Source organism: Buceros rhinoceros, unplaced genomic scaffold, assembly GCF_000710305.1.
Source record: "Buceros rhinoceros silvestris isolate BGI_N320 unplaced genomic scaffold, ASM71030v1 scaffold5344, whole genome shotgun sequence".
In the NCBI taxonomy this organism is placed as follows: domain Eukaryota; kingdom Metazoa; phylum Chordata; class Aves; order Bucerotiformes; family Bucerotidae; genus Buceros; species Buceros rhinoceros.
In genome coordinates, this window is record NW_010409897.1 from 6,803 (window position 1) to 24,099 (window position 17,297).

Here is a 17,297-nt window from a genome sequence, read left to right on the forward strand (position 1 = left end):
AAACCGGAGGTCGTGGGTTCTCTTGCTGATGGAGAGGTGTGGGATTGCAGCCATCATCTTAAAGCACAGTTCTCTACAAAAGTCTTGCCCATGGCAGTTGCAGCTGCTTTGTAGAGATGCTATCAGGCAATTTCCCTTTCTGTGCATATCACTGAAAGGCTACAGGAAGACAGCAAACCCCATGTGTTTTAAGAGCAGTGTTTGGGCTTTAGGGTACGAGTGTACATAAATGTGGACTTAGGTTCAAAGAGTAAACTCCGGTTTGGGTTTGGTGGGATCCGCAGGAAGGCAGGTTTGTAAGTTTCTGTTCTGTTTATTTTTAGGGGTATCAGAAGATGCTTCACTGGTGCTACTGCTTCCACAGTGCAAGTTAAGAATGAGATTAATTAACTAACAACCCCTTCCTCACCCTGATCTCCTACAGACTTCCTGTAACCCTTGGAAGACAGGGTCAGGGGAGAAGGGTTGAAAGGCACCATGAAGCTAAAGCAGCGAGTGGTGCTGTTGGCCATCCTCCTTGTCATCTTCATTTTCACAAAAGTTTTCCTCATCGACAACTTGGACACCTCAGCTGCTAACCGGGAGGACCAGCGCGCCTTTCACCGCATGATGGCAAGCCTCCACGTAGACCTGGACCCCCGGCTTGACCACACGTTGCAGTCTCCTTGGGAGATTGCAGCCCAATGGGTGGTGCCCCGGGAAGTGTATCCCGAGGAGACGCCCGAGCTCGGGGCTGTTCTGCACGCCATGACAACAAAGAAAATAATAAAAGCCGATGTGGGATACAAAGGGACACAGCTGAAAGCTTTGCTAATACTTGAAGGAGGACAGAAGGTTGTCTTCAAACCCAAGAGGTAAATATTGCCTTCACTGGCTGAATTAGTAACTCCTTTGCATGTATATTTTTTTTCTCCATGTTGTTGCATTGATGTTTAAGTTACAAATCCACACGTGAAGGGAAAGGCTGTGAGACAGCGTGGAGCCTTGCTGGTCCTCCAGGCAGGTTGCTGTGCCAGCTGTCTCTCAGTCTGTATAGCTTTGGTGCTCGAAACAGCCTGTCTTTAGGCTAAAAGACTAATCGCTGTGTTCACTCCTGGGGGGTGTTGGTTAAACCTGGTGTTTCTGAGCGGTATCTTCCGATGATGGAAATAGAGGTTCTGGCAGTGTGGAGACACGTCTTGCCTGCCCTTTCCCAGTAAGGGTCATGTCAAACTGGCATGAGGGAATGCAGTTCAAGAACAGGGAAGGGGCGGAAGTGGACAGTGGTCTTAAAAGTAGCTCTGTGTGTCTGGTACCGTCTGCAGCCTGTAAAAATGAGTGAGAGCCCCCGAGTTTCCCACATTCTGATAGCGGATACCAGAGGAGCAATGTAAGAACGGGTGGGTAGCAGTACTTCCTTCGTATAATCTCCGTTTACGGTGGTCCACAGGGAAATTTGACATGATTGCACATTTATGAAGTCTTGTGCACGTCTGTAAAGCTTTCTGAACGGTTTGCCTTTGGGGAAAGGGAGAAGACAGACAGATGTAAAAAGTCAGGCAGGTGGGTTTTCTGGGAGCGCACCGCAAATGTAAAGCGTTGTCATCACATCTCTCTCCAAAGGATATCGGATTGAGCAAGCGTGACGCTTTTTCTGTCATGTTAATGAATGGTTAGAGAATGAGGAAAAACTCTGCCCTCACTTCTGGAATTCACAGTCCCATTTTTGTCTGGAGCTTCGCCGTGGGACTGGGCTGGGCTGTGCTTAAACAGCGCGAACCTTTCGCGCAGCAGTCTTGGTGGGATGACAGGCAGGTCTTCCCAGAAGCGCAGTAACAAGCCATGGCATTTCTGTAGTGCTTTCTGTGCAAGTGAGCGCTGTAAAGCGTTTCACCAAGCTTTACATTGCATTCCACGGTGGCACGTCCGTGCAGGCAAACACCGCGACTGTGCTTCATCATGGACACCTGCCCCTGGGAGTGTTTATAGGAGCACGAGACAGTTTACAGGAGCGCTAGACGGTGTGGCCCTAGCCGTGCTGGTGGACCCGTGTTCTGGTTGGCCCAGTTTGGCAGGAGTCTGTCAGATCCTCCTGCTAAAAGCTCCGTACTGTCCTGCACTGGTTCACTCTCATGCGAGCTGCTCGCGGAAACGCCGAAGCATTTCTCTGGCCTGATGAAATGGACTGTTGTCTCACCCTACATCTTCTCTGAGCAGCGTTAAAACATCCCAGTAGAGCACTGTGGCTTCTCTTACGCTGTTGCTGCTACTGCCTGAACCCTGTGTCTGTTGGAAAGGATCCACTTTCCATAATTTGATATATAGATGGAAATGAGAACGTTGGTAATCCCATTTGGCCTGGCTTTGTTGGGAAGTGTATGGCGTAGTGTTGGCTGTGGTACGGTATGGCGTAGTGTTGGCTGTGGTACGGTATGGCGTAGTGTTGGCCGTGGTGCGGCGTGCTTGGGGTTGGCCGTGGTGCGGCGTGCTCATCTGAAGCATGATTCAAATATCATGAATGTCAGACATTTGTGTTTGCCTCAACTATTTAAGTACTGTCTATTAAAAATTAAAAAGGGGGGGAAAAAAGCCCACCACTTCACCAAAATACACCATTGTTGTTGTAATGAGTGTCTAATTTCTATTTCTTGCTGTTCATTATGTCTTTTGTGCACAGGATAAAGGGTCTTTTTATATCCACTATTATCCTCAGGTTCACACTTGCTGATCTTCTAGCTACTAGAGCTGCAGTTGGCATTTCTTCCACAATATCAGATTGTATTTTCCTGTTAATCCACAATCCATTCTAACCCCAAAAGCGTTTGTGGAGTTGCTGCTTTCCAGTATAAATAGCCCCTGTTCTGTAGCTGGGCCTGTGCTCTTTGTTCTTGGATGTGACTTGGCGTGTGGTTGAATTCCAACTCGTTGGTTGGGATGGGCACCGCTTCCCGAGCTCGTGGGGCTGCTGTACGTTACTGACCCTTCCTCCTTACGTACTACTTCAGCAGTCCATAGGCTGTTTAATGTTTTTCCCTCTCCCGTGGGTGATCGTTTCGAAAGTGACCCAGAGGCTGTTTCGCATAGCGCTGTAACCGCAGTTGTTACCCTGAATGGCAAAGTGAGTGGGATTCCTGCGTGAATCACTTTATTTGACTTATTTCAATTACAGATACGCCAGGGATTACGTAGTGGAAGGAGAACCATACGCTGGCTATGACAGACACAACGCAGAAGTGGCAGCCTTTCACCTGGATAGGTACGGAATTACTGGGTTACCTGGTTTTGGTGTCTCTGGGAAACTCTTTTCAGAGTTGGGGAAAAAGGATTTTCTTGAAGAGTACACCTCAGGTGTGAGCTCCTTCTAAAGCATGTTAAAGCCAAAGATAAAAATTAGCTTTGTTTGGGAAACTTAATTTCAAAGATCTGTGCAAGATTCTGAGATTGAAGATTTTTGTGAAAGATTTGAAAAGGAGAACGAGCATGGAACCACTGATACTTCTTATTATGTTGAAGAAAGAGCTTAGCCAAGTCCTGTGGAAGAGTCTGAAATGCAGAACGTATGTGCTGGGTTAATGTCCAGGACACTAAAATCTGAAATCTAATGTCTGGACTAATAATTTAGTCAGTGTATCCTAGAGGAAAACCAGCTATTCGTACATCGGTGGTATTCAGGGACACGCAGGCGGTTCTGTGGACCTGAGCTGGAGGTGCCATTACCAGAAGAAAAGCAAAGTTACAAGATGTACAAAGGATGAGACGCAAAACACACAACGCTGAACGTGCGTAGTTAGGAAATATTCTCGATGGAACTGCACCTCTAAGAGTAAGCGAGCACAGTCTTGGTCTCCTCACTGTAAGAGGACTGTGGTGGCACTCTGAGGAAGATTCCTGAAGATAACTAAAAATGTGAGAAATTCTTACATGCAAAAAAATCTTGGGAAGGGGAGTGGGGCGGGACAAATACAACAAAGCAGAGAAGCTTTGAACTTCAACTGAGGTTTCTCAGTATGTAACGAAGAGGCTCGTTGCTGTGACTGAATTCACGGGTGGTGAAAGGTGTGTTCGCTAGTCCTGAGTCACCTGTGGAACTCAGGGCACAGCCCACAGGAGCTGGTAATTCTCGGGAGGTTCGCTTGTGCAACACCCATTGCTGCCGTTGCAGTCTTGAAGTGGTGGGCCAAAACCAGGGTATTTTAAGACCAAAAAAAAGATGATGTAGCCAGATGTTTGTTGCCTATTTGTGCTTTCAAGAAACATGCAGACTTCAGCTGCCTGCAAAAGCAGGGACTGAATGTTGTGAAGCAGCAGTTCAAAGCCTCTTCCCGTGCCCCTGCCCCTCTGAGCTCTTCCTTGCTCTTTGGTTGTGGGGTGTGCCCGTTTCCCCGGCCGTTCTCCGCTCTTTGTGGGCGTGCAGCTCTGTTCTTCAAGAATACCCAGCAGAAGCCGCCTGCCCGCGTAGCTCTAGCAGGTGCCTCTGTTCTGAACGGTGACGTCAGGTTACACATGTTGTCCGAGGATGCCGTTATTTCAGGAAGGATCTGAATCGTATTGTATGTTCACCACTCATGGGGAGGCTGCAAAAGAAAATAAAATACCGGGTCAGGTTTTCCAGATCTAAGCTCCGCTGATTTTCTTGGAACACCTGCATTTTTTCAAGCTGCACATAACTCTCTATTGGCTCTGGGGTTTGAGGGTTTGTATTGCCCTGTCTTAGAGGTATTTTATGCTTAGGGAAGTGGAATTGAATGCTCACTGAATACCTAAATCCACCTTTTGCAGCTGTTTGAGTGACTCTGCCAGTATCTCTGTGGCATGCAGGTTGTCCCTTTGTCAGAAGGGGCAGTCGCTCTTCAGTCTCTTTCTGAGATGCAAAGACTAGCAGAAGGGCATCAAAGGTACATGAAGGGAGCTGGGGCTGGTGTTGTCCTGGTGTTTGTACTCCTCCTTTAAGCGCCTTTAAAACCACCTTACAAAGACCCGGGTCATTTGTGATCACAGAGCAAAGGCTGCGGCAGACATGGGAGTAGAACCTGGATCTTAGGACTATAAGCGTTACGATTATTCTTCCCACCTCCCTGGTTTTTCCAGATGCTTCAGGCATTCGGTTTTATTCTACCATTCTCTCTTACCGTCTACCCCCTCATGCAAAAACAACCCCTTCTCGATTGTGTGCTTTCAAGTAGAATTGAATTTGGCTTAAATATAACATTTTAATAGATAGCAGTTCCCACCAGTTCTAAACAATCTTTCCAGATGACCAGCCCGGAGGAAGTCCCTATGGTTACTGCTTCAGCCTGTACCAGACGGGCGATGGATGTTTCTGGTATGAGCTCTGATTTCCCACAGTTGGAGCCTGGTGCATCCTGTGTTGCTCTGCTGCAAATGCTTTAATAAAGGGCTGTCGCTGATGGCCTGTAAAGGAAGTTTGACATCCAGGCGCTTCAGAAAATGGAACTTCCTTTTGTTGCCTTGGAGAAGAGAGGAAGTTGCTGCAGGGTTCCAGCTTGACTCTCTGGTCTCAGTCATCTCAATTTCAGATGATAGGGCGGAGGCGGTGGCTTTGTTTGGTTTGTTTTGTTTTAGAACTGCTGTCTGTTGCAAATTCTCATGTCATGCTTTTTCACCCCAAATCAGAATTCTGGGTTTCCGACGAGCTCCGCTGGTGGTTGGCAGGTTTGTGAATCTACGTACAGAGATCAAACCAGTAGCCACAGAGCAACTTCTGGGTACCTTCATGACTGTGGGTAAGTGGATTCCATGGGCTGTGCGGCCCAGTAAAGGAGAACGTGTTTAATGGGGAAAAAGAGCCCTGGGAGTCTGGCACAGGTGCGGAACAGTTAACTGCGATACAGGACGTGGGTACGTCTCTCTCTGTGCCGAGAGAGATCCTGACGCTTGTGTAACCCCAGCTGGCGGGGGAGGAGGACTTGATTTTCCCCACGTAGTTTTTCCTCTGTAAATTCTGTGCGTTCCCTAGTGCTGCTGTTACAGATGGGAATTTTTTTTGAGTGGGAATTTTCTCTCTGCTGTCAGACGTGGTTAGAAAAGTCCATGGTTAGACCTGAAAGGAAAACAAATGGGATTGTAGTTAACGTGAACACAGTGGCGATTTGGGGTAATTTATAGAGCTGATGTGTCGGTTTGTATTAGATGTTGTTTGTGCTGCATCAGAGTCTGCCGATAACAAAATGTGTCAGAACTTCCCTATGGTGTTTGCGGTGATAATGCTGTGAAGGACACTCAACGGGAATTAATGGGGACTCCTACCAGGTGGTCAGTAAGCACCAAGAAATGACTTGTGTTGCAGCTTTAACTCCTTCAGGCTTCCATAAAATACCCAATTATTACTTTTTTTCCCTAACAAGAAGACTCTAGAGATGATTGTGCATTACAGCCGATAAATAGGCTTCTAGTACAAGCACTGTTGGTAGGGGCGCCTGAACTTGCTGGTAACACTTTACAAAGTGTGACTTTCGGATGAGAATAGCTCTGCCTTGCCAGACTCTTTCTGCATTCAGACTTGGCTGCGTCTTATTTCAGCCAAGATAACTAAGCAGTTTTCTAGCAGAAATGCTGACTTGGAAGTATGGCTGTGGAAATTTTTGGTTGCTTAGATTCCTTGGAACTGCCTGTTCTGCAGAGCGTGAACTAAAGACATTGGTGGGTCTGGGAAGAAGGTCGTGATCCCATCAACCTAAATGTGACCGAGTTTCGGAGGTTTAGAAGAAGAGGTAACTCCTGCATCCTCAGTGCAGATTTGCTGGAGTTGCAGCTAGAATCTGAGTTCTGTCTTGTGCGAGACCTGCTGTAGGCTCTGGATAGGAAGAGGCTTGCAGGGCTTTCCATACCAATAAGGGATCTGGTCTGCGTTGCTGAGGGCATCAGAGGTGACCATTAAGCTGTCTGAGTGGAGCAGAGGGAGCAAAAGAGGCAGGTCTGGATGGAGGACTGCGACGGAGTGCTGGCCGGCCAAGGGGCTGTGGTGTGTGAGGATGGAAAGTGAAATCGTGTCTTTCAGTGAGCTGGGCCTGGTCTGGGGAGGATGTTGGATGTAGGGCCGAAGGAGGAAGGGACAGGGAAGCAGTGGAATCACAAGGAAGTCAAACATAGCTGAAGAATGTTTTGGAAGAACATCTCCGAGTGTGGAACTGAAATGAACTTGGCAAGGGTCAAGCGAAGGCAGGTTAGAAGGGGGAAGTGGAAGAGGTTAAGCTAAAAATGTTCATCTTGGCTACGTAGATTAGTTTATGGTAAAGGCTGCAGGGTTTCCTCGACCCTCTCCTGGCAGAGGACACGCATGAAGCTTGTGACAGGTCTGCGTTCCTGGAACATGTAAGGAGGACAGCTTGTTTGTGTTTCCCCTGCTGAGTCGGCTCCAGGAACTGAGACCTGTGGCAGGTGTGGGGGCTCCAGATCCATCCGAGTTCTGCCGAGTTCTTCACTTGTCCCTTTGGGTCAACTCCTTTAAAAAGCGGGAAATCCGACACAGGAAGCGTGAAATTCAAAAAACAAGCAGTGCTAAGGTTACGCGGTTCAGGTCCGAAGGACTAGGAGTGGATCACAAAACCTTTGTGATAGTTCGCTGTTGTATCAACTCCTGGTGTGATAAAAACAGTAGAAAATCTAATTACTCTGTCCTTTGACTGTGGATCTCTAATGCTGCTTTGGGCGAGTAGATGTCTGTTTAATCTCTTTTGAGCCTCTCCCTCTCGGAGACATGAGGTCAAGTGCAGTGGAATCCTGTTGCAGGGAAGTCTCTGATGCAACAATATGCTCCCAAGTTTCAGTTGACATCCCTTGGATTAGGTTCTGATCTTTTGATACCGCTTTTTTTTTTTTTTTTTAAGGTAATAACACTTGCTTCTATGGGAAGTGCTACTACTGCCGGGAAACAGAACCGGCTTGTGCAGACGGGGACATCATGGAGGGGTCAGTGACTCTGTGGCTACCAGATGTCTGGCCTCTTCAGAAACATCGACACCCGTGGGGTAGGACTTACCGCGAAGGCAAACTTGCCAGGTATGAGAATGTGGTCGGGTTTATACGTGATAATTTGTACAAGAATTACCTTTGATATACGGTGGCTAATTAAGGAGCAAGTGTTCTCAAAACCTAGAGTACTGCCAGCAGCTTTCTTGGTACAGCAGCAGAAGTCAAGGAGTCTAGGATGAGATTGAAATTACAAGAAGCAAGAAAGAAATCTTCACTGCTTTCCGCTATACGAGGTGCTGTCCTTTTCCTGCTTCTTGCCCAAAACCGGACTCCACCTGCAGTCACTCCAAGCTCTGAAATCTCTCTTTGGGCAAAGCAAGGCTCTTCTGATGGCCTCTCTGTGGCCCACTGAAACACCGTAGCAGCGTGCTGTTTTCTGCCAGCCCCGACTTCCCGGCCGTGGTAGTTCCAGGAGCTGTGCACCAGTATAACTGGAGTAGGAAGGCACCAGAAGGATCTTTGCTTCAAATACTGTCAGTGTTTGGTGGCCACGCTCAGTGTCTAGAGAGCGCTTTTAGAGAAGAGCAAACATGGGACCTACCAGTCTTGTACAATAAGTGTAAAATGTCTGACTTTTTGGGTTGGAGATGGTTTTGCCCTGACCTGAGCAAATGGTGTTGAGCTTAGCAGATTTTTCTAGGTCTGTTTTCTAGGTCCTGGTCAAGTGATTACAGAGAGATTTTTAGACCTCGATCTAAAAATATCCATTGATTTCCAATGGCAAGGTTGTTCTCAGAAAGAACCTCATCGGAAGGCTTCATTGAGTTGTGTGAAGAGTATTAAACGCACTGATTTATTAAATGTATTCAAGTTTGATTTTCCTTTCCAACGACTCAGAATCAGTTGTACTTAGCTGATGGTGAATCAAAGCAACGAATGGACTGAATTTCTTGGAGGTGTTTCTTTTTTTGAAAGACTGTTTTTCATCACGAGCTGCTTGCGTGCGCAGGAGTTACCCCTCTGACCTGTGCCGGTGGGATACTTGATGCCTTTCAAACTGCCTTGCTTTTGCCTCATCCAGACAGGACCGCGTGGTTCTGTTGTTTTACACCTTGGCATGTTGCACTTTTCACTTTGGGAGCATCAGGAGAATTAATCATTCTAGATGTCGTGCTCTCCTTTTTCCGGGTCTGGTAATTACGGGAAAAAATATCTCTGTCTCTTTTTTTTTTTTTTCCTGGCCTAGCTGCTGCTTCTCTGTCCTGAACTGACCTTTTGAACATAATTCATATAGTCACATCAGTGTACATAATTTTTAATGGATGTATAACAGATAAAATCCCTGACCTTCGAAGTCCTGTGCTAATACAATAAAAATGATCAGAAGTAAATGGTGGAGAAAGGTCTATCGTGAAAGGCTGGGTGGCAAATTAGAAGAGAAAGCGTAGTATAGCTGAAAAATTATTGCGAGGAAATTAAATACCGATCTAAAATAAAATGAGAGAAACTCTTGAGGGAGAGAGGGATAAAAGAAATGTATCCAGTACTCGGAGGAGTTTGTTCTGAGACTTGGATTTGTGCTGGGAGTTGAATGTGAACTGGATGTTGACACAAAAGAAAGAGGGAAGTAGAGGCGGCATTTTAGGAGTGAGAGGAGTTGACAAAACCGAAAGGAGGTGAGTTTTTTGGCCGCTCAGATTTGGCTAGCTGGAGGAAAAGGGGGGATGTTGGGAGCTCCAGAGCTCGAGAAGATGAGGTGGGCTCTGTGCAGTTCGAGTAGTTACCTTCTGCTTTTATGACTCTGCAACTGTGAGCGGGTCTCAGCAAGTCTCTCCAGGTTGCGTACCCTCCGTTTCTGTTTCCAAATCACAGGTGGCTTAAGGCATTTCCAACTTAACTGCTGCTTTGTGTTTCAGTTCCCACATGGAAGATGTTAGAGATGCACTTGTTAGGTTGACAGGTGGAATGGACGTAGACCAGCGATTTGGCTGGTTTGGTGGTGGCTTTGAAAACTGCGAAGAAGAAAACAAGAACACTTAAAATCCTTGGCTTTGGAGAGTAGAGGCATGACGTGTGTTACCAGACCAGAAGTACCTGCCCAGGTTACGTGTAGGAGAGGAGAGAAAAGGGAAACTTGAAATCTTGCCAGTGGAGAAGATGAGATACTCTGACAGGAAAGTAGGGGGGAAAGGGACAATCCGTGAGCGAAGGAGAATGAGCACCTTCGAGGCCCTTCTCCTCAGGACAGCGGAGGTCTTCGGTGACCATGGTGAGGTTAGGGCCATTGGAAAGAGAAAATGAAGAGGCTCTCTGGACAGCGAGGCTGACGGAAGCAGGTCAGGGCACAGCAACAGAGACGCTGCTTGCAGTGCTTGGTCAGGAGGTTAAGGGAGGCAAGTCCTGACAGAAATCTTGCCCTGAGGCAGCCCGAGCACTGCTGAGCGGTGAGGAGGCGAGCTCTGACCTGGTTTTCTGTCGGGGGATGATGATGTGTAACCTTGCACTGAAACTGCAGCTTGCTGCTTACGCCGTGTGTTAACACAGGGTTTCCTCTCAGTAAAACACTTTTCTCTAGCTGGTCGTTCTTTACACAGCCGTAACGGCTGTGCTCACCCCTCCTCTGTGCTCTCACCGGGGCATAGAGGGGCAGCTGTAATCCCGCTGGTGTGCAGCGATGGAGGGAGCCTTGGAGATTTGATTTGGCTTCTCTTGATGGCCGCAGGTGGGAGTATGATGAAAGCTACTGTGATGCTGTGAAGAAGACTTCGCCATATGACTCGGGCCCTCGTCTCCTTGATATCATTGACACCGCCGTCTTTGACTATTTGATTGGGAATGCTGACCGGCATCACTACGAGAGTTTCCAGGACGATGAAGGAGCCAGTATGCTCATCCTCCTGGATAATGCCAAAAGGTGAGGATTAGGGAGATCGCGGTGGCCAGGCAGGGGCAAGTGCAAAGGCACGTGTTTTTCTGCTCTGGATCTCTTCTGTTTTCCTTCTCTCACTAATTTTTTCAATAATACTCCTTGTGCCTACAATCCAAAACTTGCTTTCTTATCAGAAGTTACTCAACAGTCCTTCACAGAACCATCTGGTTGGCAGAGACCTTTCAGATCATCGAGTCCAGCCATTCCCCCTGCACTGCCAGGGCCCCTAAACCATGTTCCTCAGCACCACCTCCACACGGCTTTTAAACCCCTGCAGGGATGGGACTCCACCACCTCCCTGGGCAGCCTGTGCCAAGGCTGCACAACCCTTTCTGGAAAGAAATTCTTCCTGATATCCCACCTGAACCTCCCCTGCTGCAGAACCATCTGGTTGGCAGAGACCTTTCAGATCATCGAGTCCAGCCATTCCCCCTGCACTGCCAGGGCCCCTAAACCATGTTCCTCAGCACCACCTCCACACGGCTTTTAAACCCCTGCAGGGATGGGACTCCACCACCTCCCTGGGCAGCCTGTGCCAACGCTGCACAACTCTCTCTGGAAAGACATTTTTCCTGATTTCTAACTTAAACCTCCCCTGGCGCAACGTGAGGCCATTTCCTCTCATCCGGTCATTTGTCACATGGGAGAAGAGACCGACCCCCACCTCCCCAGAACCTCCTTTCAGGTAGTTGTAAGGAGCAAGAAGGTCTCCCCTGAGCCTCCTTTTCTCCAGACGAAACAGCCCCAGTTCCCACAGCTGCTCCTCATAAGACAAGTTCTCCAAACCCTTCACTAGTTTTGTTGCCCTTTTCTAAACCTGCTCCAGCACCTTCAGAGGCCGCGGTGCTTACTCTGTGTGCTAGGTACTATGACTGCTTTGGGCAAAACCTGACTCAAACTGCAAAACCTCCCAAATTAGCACAGTATGACCTTTTTTCCGCAAGCAGCTTGCAAAGGTTTGCTTGTGCCGCTCCTGCTATCCCCAGAAAAGCCCCTCCCTTCCATGCTTTTAATTAATGGAAGATTAAAAACCTATGATTTATTATTTACCAGTGAGAACCAGCGAGCGCTGTAGTAGAAGCAGGTCTTTTCAAACTGTGTCTCTGAATCATTTGGCATCCGCTGCCTTCTGGGTATGCCTGCTCTGGCTTTAAAAGGCTGAAGGTTTGCAGGGGAGGTAGAACTGATCCTGAGAGCAAGATACGGTGATATCCCGAATGTCGACATGCACCATTGCCAAAACCGAAATGAAGCGTGTAGCAACGGGAAGGAACTGACGAGAAGGTCAGTCCTCCTTGAGCCCACACGGTACCGTGCCGATGTGCTTGAAATGTGGGTTGGTCTGTGTTGTGGTTGGCTAGTATAGGTTAGTTTACAAATCCTCTCGAAGATACCACCTTGTAAAAAAAAAAAACCTGCCATGATTTATTACTTAAGAACAGAGATAACTTACTCCTCTTTCTCGGGCTTTAGTCCAGAGACTATCACTACCATCTGCAGTGGCAGTGAGTTCCCCCTGCCGCCGCTGGACCAGCTCTGACGGTTAGCTCTGGCAGTTCTCTGGCCACGTACGCCGAGCGTACGCACCAGCCGAGACCTCCGGTCTAGACCCGGCCTTGGAAGGCTCTGGGTTACCATTTCTTTCCCCATTTGCCTTTTGTTTAGTGGATTCCTTCCTCCCTTTGTTTCTGATCTGTTTGCAGTGGCAGAGTTGAGTGTTTTGTCCCTGTGCATCAGCCTGTTCAGTAACGCCTTCAGTTACGTCGGCAGGATGCGTTCCGCCTTGGGACTGCTCAATTACTGCTGCTTTCAGATGACTTCAGGTGAATTGGGCAAAAACTCTCTTTGTGTAATGCTCTGGCAAGGTGTTGGGAGGCAGTTGAATGGATTAGTTGCTGGAAGGGAGTCTGGCAGTTGAAGGTCACGCCAGACCTTTCGTTATGGTATGTGCTTATGTCATGAAAACATTTCTGGTGGGGCTTTGCAGGGCCAGAATGAAATTGTTTTCTTGAAAGCCTAAGGCACATTCTTTCAGCTCCTTTGAGATAAGGGATAGGGGGACAGATTTTCATAGAATTATAGAATGTCTGAAGTTGGAAGGGCCCCATAAGGATCATCGAGTCCAACTCCCTGCTCCTTGTAGGACTACCCAGAACTAAGAGCACTGTCCAGACGTTCCTTGGGGCTGTAACTACTTCCCTGCGGAGCCTGTTCCAGTTTTAAAGCTCCCAATAACAGAATTGTTTGAGCAGAGTAATGCCAGACTCCTAGAGAAAGTGATCTTTATAGAAGGGCAAGTTCTATGTTGAGAACACTGGTATGAGCAGAGTGAAACTACTGGGAAAAAAAAAAACAACCCAAACAAACCCAAAAAAGATGGAGCTTGAAATACGGTGAAATCCTTTTGGGAGGCCTTCCTTAGGAGTGTTGAAGTTGGTCACCTTGTTAGCTTGATCTCAGCTGGGCCATCCAGAACTGCGCGTGGCTGCCAGGCTCTGTCCCTGTCCCCATGACCAGCTGCTCCCTTCCCTGCCTCGCAAGAGGAGCTCACTTTGCGAAGGTCTCTGCAGTTCGTTCCTCGGGTGCCTTGGTCTGATACAGAACTAGGTACTTGTTCTTCCGTTGCTTCCGTTCACCTGGTACGTGAGCTGATGCCGTGGAGAGTTACGTCTGTAATTGGTCATGGCCTGTTTAAATTTTAAATGAAATGATTTGATCTTTTGGAGCATGAAATTCCCTCATATTGACTTTTTTTTTAATTCTTTATGAATACGTTGATTTCGAGAACAACTTAGGAGTTCAACTGGTTCACCTGGTTTTAACCTTGCTTTTCAGCTTCGGAAACCCTGCCCTGGATGAAAGAAGCATCTTGGCTCCTCTGTATCAGTGCTGCATGTAAGTGAGGTGCAGGGATGCTCCCTTCAGGTGCAGGATGTTCCCTTCAGTTATGCGATTGGTGTCCTTCAGTTTGCGTTATAATGAAGTTTGAAGCCTTCTGGCAACTCGAACATTGGCTCGGGCGCGTGGTGCTGTACTTCCCTGGGGTGCTGTGCCTGTTGGCTGTGTTGTCACTGCTCAGGAAGCTGTGAGGTATATTTTCGTTAAATGAAGCGGTAGGAAGTGGTCACCGGTTCAGATCAGTCTGTAATCAGTGTGACAGGTGCCTCTGCCGCTGTCTCCATCCAGCTCCTGTCAAATAAAAGTTAATGTCACAGTCTAAGTTCTCCCTGACAGAAGCTGACGTGTCTGGCAACTGAACTATTTCCATTTCCAAATACTCTTTCTAAATAAGGCGGCAGCTCTGCTTAGCGCGCTGCTCTCCGGGTGAAGGTGGCAGGGGGTTGCAGGGTTTTGTCTTCTGGGTTGGCCTGGGGAGCTGTGTTTTGGTTTTACTTTTAGAGGCTGTGACTTGTTGGTTTCTGATTTCCGTGGCAGCTCTTCCACCAGCCCATTGCTACTTCTCACTAACAAATAAGTACCAGGAAGAAAAATACCAATATATCCATTTCCTGCATCTGTTACTTCAAGATAACATTAACTCCTTTAAGCCTTCCAAATTCAGCCTTTAGTTGAGAGTTCTTGAGCCTGTCCCTGGAGGGTTTTGTCTCCCCAAGTTCCCTGGGGCCTGGGAAGGCTGGGAACTCTGCAGCAAGCCTGAGCTCTCACCCCCTGCTTGCAGTGAGCAAGGCTGTGTGCACGCCCCAGCACAGCTGCCCTGCAGGCTGCAGGAGTCCTGCAGAATCCATCTGGAGAACAGTTAAAGCAAATGGTTTCCAAATTCTTTAGTTTTCCTACATTAATTTTAAATGCGTTTTTGATTTCCTGTTTTACGAGGCTCTTCTGGAGTCTTTCTCATCTCGATTCTCCCAAATGCCACCAGAAGAGAAGTGCATCTGTGTAACAGGCTTTGCAGTCGGCTGCTTTTTCAGCTATCCTTTCTCTCGGATTCCAGGCAGATGCCATGGAAGAATTCATATGTGTAAATGTTTTCACTGTCGGTTTCTTACGGCACTTGCCTGTGTTGCTTTGGAGGCCGTCAAAAGCCAAGACTCTAGAGCAGTGGTGTTAAAACACAAAAATTTGGGAGAGAATCCCAAGAGACTTCACAGGACGAGACAGCCTGTGAAAAACATCGATGGCCAGCAAAGCAGAAAAATCACTGTTGTGTTCCCTTTCTTGGAAGTCACCCGGCTTTGGTCCTTCGTGATTGTCCCTCAGTGATGCTCTTCCTGACGTGACATGAGTTTTGTGTCGGAATTAACAGCCAGGCTGTTCATTTTCTTCCCTTTCCCAGTGTGTCTGGGAGGCCTCGGGACTGAAGAACGTGTTCCTGTATAGCATAAGAACTACCTCGCGTTAGATTCTCTCTCCTTCGCCTTCACTTTCCAAGTTTCACTTAGATACTGCGTGTCGTGCAGTTCTGCCTGCCCCCTCCCATCCCCAAACCGCTTTTGCAATAAGGGTTTTCGTGGTGTGACCGGCCCCCTCGGAGGCTGGTGCTGGTGTGGCCGGTGGGACTGCAGCCGGACCGTGGTGTGATGAGGTGTTTGTTTCTTTCTCCTGCAGCATCCGGGTTTCTACCTGGAACAGGCTCAACTACCTGAAGAATGGAGCGCTGAAGTCTGCCTTAAAAACTGCCATGTCGCATGACCCCATCTCGCCAGTGCTTTCTGACCCTCACCTGGACGCCCTCGACCAGCGGCTTCTCAGCATCCTGGCTACAGTGAAGCAGTGCACAGACCAGTTTGGGCCAGATGTCGTGCTGGTGGAAGACAGGATGACGCTGTCTCATTTGTAATGGTAGCGGAACACAGATGAAACTCCTTTTTTAAAAAAACAAACAAACAAAGCGATAGAAAAACAGCACAATCAGTTCGGAACGGCTTTGGCCAAGATGGACTGGAACGAACAGGAGAGCTTCTGAGCCAGAGGAGCAGAGGTGACGCCGGCTCTACCCCTGGGCTGGCAGCAGCGGGAGGTGGAAGCTGGAGCCTTGGGCGACGCGGTGCCCGTAACGGTGTCTCGGCCGCTGTGGGCGTCCATTGCCGGCAGTGGACGTTGCTCAGGATAAAAATGGCTCTTGGCGCTGGTGGAAGTGTGTGGGATGCAGACACTAATTTGTGGACTGAACACAGAGGGGACAAACGGAGAGATGAACAGTACGATCCTCTCCCCTTTTCCCCACGGGTACTCTTGCGAGTCTTTGTCTGATTCAGGGTTGTACGTAATCGGCTGGGAGCTGGTTAGGCATTTTACTGCTTCCTTAGAGAAAGAGGAAGTGGTGAATGTTAGACTGAAGAGTTGTGCCACCCCTTCAGGAGCGGGATGTTCTTCTGAATGCCGTTAGGTGTGGGAGAGGGGACCTCTGCTGCTCGGTTGTCTTTTTCTTGATAAAAGGCTGGGAAAGGGGTTTGCCTCATGTGATAACGCTTCAGTGTTTTCACTGAAGCCCTGTCAAAAATTTATCCACAGGGTTGGAGATTTAGGGGAGGACAGGGTGGTTATACAGCACTTGGTAATTAAGGGGTTAAAGTAAGTTTCCACGTGTCCCGTCACTGTTTTCCGTTTATAAGGAATCTGGCCAGGCCTGAGTAGAGAGAATGATCTGCACAGTCCTGTGTCCATGTGAACCCAACTGTCAATGCGTTGTAGCCGAGGAGGAGGACACGGCCCGTTCAGCGAGGAGGTCGTGCCCCGTTTAGCGTGTGGAATCGGGGTGCGTTGCGCTGGAGCTGCGCTGGTGGACTTGCCCAGTAACCGAGAGCTGTGGGCAAGACCCCGCAGAGCAGAGAGAACCCTGAGCTGTGCTCGCTCTTCTTCATCGTGTGCGGAGAGAGCTTCCTGCTGCTCGACGTTGTAACCGTGGCTCGGTGCTGCTGTTCTGGGGCACCCGCAGTTTTTCAGCCCCGCTGCCTTGCGGCTGAGCTCTGAGGCTGTGGGTGCTTCCAGTAAGATTCCTGCCTTCCCCGGCTGCCTCCCGCAACCCCCGCTGTGACGCGCAGACTGGGGTGGTCATCCTGGGGTCCTCGCTCCTGAAGGTTTTGCTGTAGATAGAGGAGGGTTGGTGTAAGTTGCTTTTCCGGGCAGACTTGTAGCCCTCGTTTCTGCGCTGACCCTGCCACCCCTCAGCACTGCGCCAGCCTGCGCTGCGGACGAGCTGCTGGCCACAAAACCTGTCACGCTTGCGGCGGGTCTGGATCTGCGTCTCCAGAAAGGAAGCGGCTCTGTCAGTACGTTTCCCAATTTCACAGCTCTGCATCGATTGTGAGTGCAGACAGCGGGGGCCTCAGAAGTAAGGAAAGAGCTCCCTTCCCGAAGCGATTAATGTGGTGTTGGACTTGTGAGCAGCGGCAGCAAAATGTCAGTCTAAGACCTTTTCCCGGTCACGTGGCGGGCAGACGAAGGGCTGTTTCTTGTTCTGGCACCTGCTGCCGTGCCTGATCAGAGGGGTGCTGGC

The 17,297-nt window shown here is 48.7% G+C and overlaps 1 protein-coding gene across 1 annotated transcript; it reads left to right on the forward strand.

Moving 5' to 3' along the window:
* The first annotated feature begins 477 nt into the window (after window positions 1–477).
* FAM20B (family with sequence similarity 20, member B) lies at window positions 478–15,924 on the forward strand. Its single transcript, XM_010135382.1, has 7 exons — window positions 478–854; window positions 3,149–3,235; window positions 5,614–5,723; window positions 7,827–7,998; window positions 10,634–10,825; window positions 13,676–13,735; window positions 15,407–15,924. The coding sequence occupies exons 1-7, from the start codon at window positions 478–480 to the stop codon at window positions 15,636–15,638; spliced, it is 1,230 nt and encodes a 409-aa protein (XP_010133684.1). The 3' UTR covers window positions 15,639–15,924.
* The last annotated feature ends 1,373 nt before the right edge of the window (window positions 15,925–17,297 follow it).

What these genes read in the sequence shown, in the direction of transcription:
- FAM20B (XM_010135382.1), top strand. Translation starts at nt 478, where the DNA reads ATGAAGCTAAAGCAGCGAGTGGTGCTGTTGGCCATCCTCCTTGTCATC. An exon ending in GGGTACCTTCATGACTGTGG is followed by an intron (nt 5,724 to 7,826) that starts GTAAGTGGATTC and finishes TTTTTTTTTAAG; the next exon opens with GTAATAACACTTGCTTCTAT. An exon ending in CGCGAAGGCAAACTTGCCAG is followed by an intron (nt 7,999 to 10,633) that starts GTATGAGAATGT and finishes TGATGGCCGCAG; the next exon opens with GTGGGAGTATGATGAAAGCT.